The 4,053-nt window shown below is 43.5% G+C and overlaps 1 protein-coding gene across 2 annotated transcripts; it reads right to left on the bottom strand.

Annotated features, from left to right (window-relative positions):
* Nucleotides 1-7: 7 nt before the first annotated feature.
* Nucleotides 8-2,912, bottom strand: LOC125344809 (melanoma antigen preferentially expressed in tumors-like). Of its 2 annotated transcripts, XM_048337144.1 has the most exons (3): nt 2,730-2,912; nt 2,254-2,399; nt 8-559 (listed from the first exon to the last, which is right to left on the bottom strand). In XM_048337144.1, exons 1-3 carry the CDS (start codon nt 2,766-2,768, stop codon nt 16-18), a joined length of 729 nt encoding a protein of 242 aa, XP_048193101.1. In that variant the 5' UTR covers nt 2,769-2,912; the 3' UTR covers nt 8-15. The 2 variants fall into 2 exon arrangements, with proteins under 2 accessions (XP_048193101.1, XP_048193100.1); XM_048337143.1 differs by having other exon boundaries at nt 2,254-2,912.
* Nucleotides 2,913-4,053: the final 1,141 nt, after the last annotated feature.

Raw genomic sequence — 4,053 nt, 5'->3', positions numbered from 1 at the left:
TTACCTGTGTAGATGCTACCAGGGCATGGGCCACAGGTCACTGAAGGGCCACTCACGATGAGGACAGGGTTTGCCACTGAGCCACTCCATGTCTGACCGCCCCAACTCTTGTAGCATCTGCATCAGCTTGGCTTGTAGGGTAGCAAGCAACCCATCTCCAACATGCTCATAAAATTCCAGTGGTGCAGGGTACCGCACACGCCTTAAGTTGGTCAGTCCAATGGTGTGGCGAACGACTCGCAACAGCACATTTATGGAGATGGGGTTCCCAGAAAAGCTAAAGGTTGTGAGCTGGGAACAGTGTCTCAGGGCAGGCAGAATGGCAGTGAGTTGGAGGTTCATGATCCCACATTCCTCTAGGCTCAGGACCTGGAGGGTACTCGATACATTCTCTAGCAGTGCTTCCAGGGTCTCAGAACTTATGTCCATCAGGATAACCCTATTTAGACACAGTCCCCTTAGCTGTCTTGTATTGGGGCACTTAGACAAATTCATCAAGTCTGATTCTAGAAGCAGACAATTGGTGAGAGAGAGGATCTTCAAGGGGCTCCTCAGGCACCTGTGGACAGAGAGAACAGTCAGTGCTGGGGACTGGTGGTGATGAGTAGCAGCCAGTGGGGAGAACTCATAACTCAATACAGCCAATGCAGCAAAGAAAAACCCCAAAGTTTTCCTGATGCCCAACCTTGAGGCTGTCATACTGTAAAGAGGTCTTCCAACAAGGCCAATTTACATGAAGTCCTTTCTACATTTGTTAACCTTGTTCTGGAACTGGGTCAAGTAAATAAGACCTCACATATTCCCTTTCCTTATCTACTGAGTAGAGCAAAGCATACAGATTAGTTGTTGTGATGGTTAAATAAGAGGACCACGAAGATTACTCAGAAAAGAACCTGACCCTAGGTATCAAGAAGAGAAGGACATTAGATTATTTTAGTTCCAGAGACACAAATATAAATCCCCTCAATTAATAACCTGGGGGGGGGGGGAATTAATTTCTTAAAGCAAAAAAGAAGCAGAAGCAGCGTAAGAAGACAAAGCAGAAGCAGCGTAAGAAGACAAAGCAGAAGCAGCGTAAGAAGACAAAGCAGCAGCAGATAAGCACAAAGAAGAGAAGAGGAAGGAGCAGCAGTAGCAGCAATAACAAACCCAAATCAGGCTTTCTTCCAGCAACTGTGTTAATTAAGTCACCTATATTACCTAGTATGAGGCTACTAAAATACCCTTCATAAAGTACAAACCTAGAAGGCAAACAGCCTCCAAAATGTCTGCCAGACACAGGGATCAACTTCAGACTTTTTTTTTTTTTTTTTTTTTTTTTTTTTTTTGCCAGTCCTGGGACTTGGACTCAGGGCCTGAGCACTGTCCCTGGCTACTTTTTCTCAAGGCTAGCACTCTGCCACTTGAGTCACAGCGCCACTTCTGGCCATTTTCTGTATATGTGGTGCTGGGGAATCGAACCAGGGCTTCAAGTATACGAGGCAAGCACTCTTGCCACTAGGCCATATCCCCAGCCCCCAGACTTTTTTATTATCTCTTAACCACCTATCCTTTATTTCTAGAATCATATACTTCATATATACTCCCTCACATTAAGTACAAATCCATTTTGAAATTGAGTCTCCATTATGATAAAATAAAAGGAATTAAGTAGAACTCTTAAGAGAGAGTTAAGGATGTACCGTTACAATCAATGGATCAATATATCAGTGGGCTGTCTAAAGTATAAATCCTTTATAAAATCTGGCTTATCTAATTCTATGTCTCACTCTGTGTTCTTATGTGTGTTGTTCTCTTTTTAAATTTCTAGACAGAGTTTTACTATGTAGCATAGGCTTATCTCAAAGACAAAATTCTCCTGCCAAGCCTCTCGAATGCTCGAATTACAGGTATAAACTACCACACCCAGGGTCCTGACATTGCTTGAGCACATAGTCTCTGCATATAAACCAAAACAGTGGCATTCACTGGATATTTTCCACTGGACCTCAACTAGATCTGTGAGCCAAAATAAATAGTTGTTCTATATAACTTGAGATGATTGTACCCAGTATATGCAATTGTACTATTCTGATCCAAAGAGGGATAAAGACTACCTCTAAACTGTTTGGATAGATACCATACTTGGGAACAAGACAAATGTTGACATACAGGGACACATGATTATGGCTGTCACAGAGCAAAGATGCTTTATCCATCCTGAAATGAATACAGACCTGTCCTATTCTGCAGAGCAAATGTAATAACCCTCACCTGAGCAAACTGCACAAGGAGCCTTCAAGAGAGCTGATGGATTCCAAATGAAGCTCCTGGAGGTGATGTAGACTGAGCAACTGAGAGCTGAACGTCTCCACAAACTGCTCCTCCTCCTCCCAAGAACTACACTGGGACATCTGTGTCTGAGACAGGAAGAGTCTGTGCAATTTACCCATGTATGGTAGAAGAGAAAGGAGCTTCCCCAGGACTGATAATTTCCAGTTACAGACCAGTTCCAAATCCTGGACAGAATACAGCCTCACCATTTTCAATACCTTCATATTTTGTACGGACAGTGCAAAAATACTCAGCTTGTTACAGTATAAGTGTAGTAAACCTTTCCACTGCTTGGCCTTTTCAATCAGAGAAGTGAGCCATTCATCGTGGCTGCCAATACTGAGGTAGAGATCTATGAACACCTTCAGAGGAGCCCTGGGCTCTTTTGCTCCCATACTGGATCCATCCACCTTTACCTTCATCAATGGCAGGATGGCCTGGGACAGTGAGCACATGCCATCCCTGCTACCAGACCATATAGTTTTCTGACATAGATCCAGTACTTGCAGTTTCCCCTGCCTGTGGATAAAACAGATGATTAATGGAAGGTAAAGGGAAGGGTCTCAGAATGAAGGTAAAGGTCAAATATAAACATGAACTCTAAAACCCAGGTATTAGCTGTGGTCCCCTTTTCTCCTAGGATCTTGCTTTTTCCTCTGATTTCTTCTCTCTTAAGGTTATTCTGTTATCTGACTGTCTGTTTAGCATCTGTTATCTATCTGTTCTTCTACCCAATATGTTTAACTTTGTATTACTGAGTACTGATCATAGGACCTCAGAAGTGCAAGGCAAGTATTCTACCACTGAGATTGAACCCTAGAATCTACTTCCCATACCTTTAAGTGACACTGGGAAGGAATGCAGACATGTTCCTTCAGTCAATAGTGCATTATATGGTGGTTCATCCTAAAGGAGATACCAACAATTGTTTCTAGCACCACCCTAGTGTCCACTCTAAAGGCCTCTGATCCTAGCTACCCGACCCCTACTCCTACCCCCATTGTGCACACTAACTCTAGCCAGTACTCACACCCTAACATGCTCCAACCCCAACCTACACCGTAAGCTCCTCACCAACCTTATGCCTCACCCTAAGCCATTTACTAACCAAAATCCATACAATTGTGTACCTAACACATTCATATTGAACACATTGCCTAACTCTTACCCTAGCCCCTTCCTTAACCCTAATCCTTACCTGTGTTATGGAGTGTAAACCACTCCATAACTCAAACTGATTCCACATAGTTAATTCTCACCCACTCCCTAACCCTCAACCCTTCCTAAACCCTATCCTAAAATCTTCCCTAACAGGCTCCCCAACCTCATCCTTTGTCTACCACATTCCCTATTCCCTTCCCTAACCCACTCCCTAAGCCTGACCCATTCCTCAACCATCATTTACTATCTTTCTGTAATAGTGAGCATAACCCTAACTTAGTCCCTAACTCTAACCTGCTCTGTAAGGTTAATGGAAAACCCAACACCTGCCTAATCTATTTCCAAAACATAACTAAATATTTGTGCTAACGCACACTCTGAGTAGCCCTACTACCACCAGTCCTTAGTGACATCAACAACCGACCCCTAACCCAGTCATATTGTTAGATATGTGTAAATTGTCTGAGAAGCCACATACTGAAGGATGGAATCTTGGAGTATTTATCACAGCATTAGCAGTGTGCAGGCAGCCAGCTGTTACAAAGGCCTGCAGCCCACACAGACCCTCTACACTGTCGG

This window comes from Perognathus longimembris, unplaced genomic scaffold (genome assembly GCF_023159225.1).
Source record: "Perognathus longimembris pacificus isolate PPM17 unplaced genomic scaffold, ASM2315922v1 HiC_scaffold_4408, whole genome shotgun sequence".
Taxonomy (NCBI): domain Eukaryota; kingdom Metazoa; phylum Chordata; class Mammalia; order Rodentia; family Heteromyidae; genus Perognathus; species Perognathus longimembris.
The sequence above is the reverse complement of the archived record's forward strand: the minus strand, read 5'-3'. Positions and strand labels throughout refer to the sequence as shown.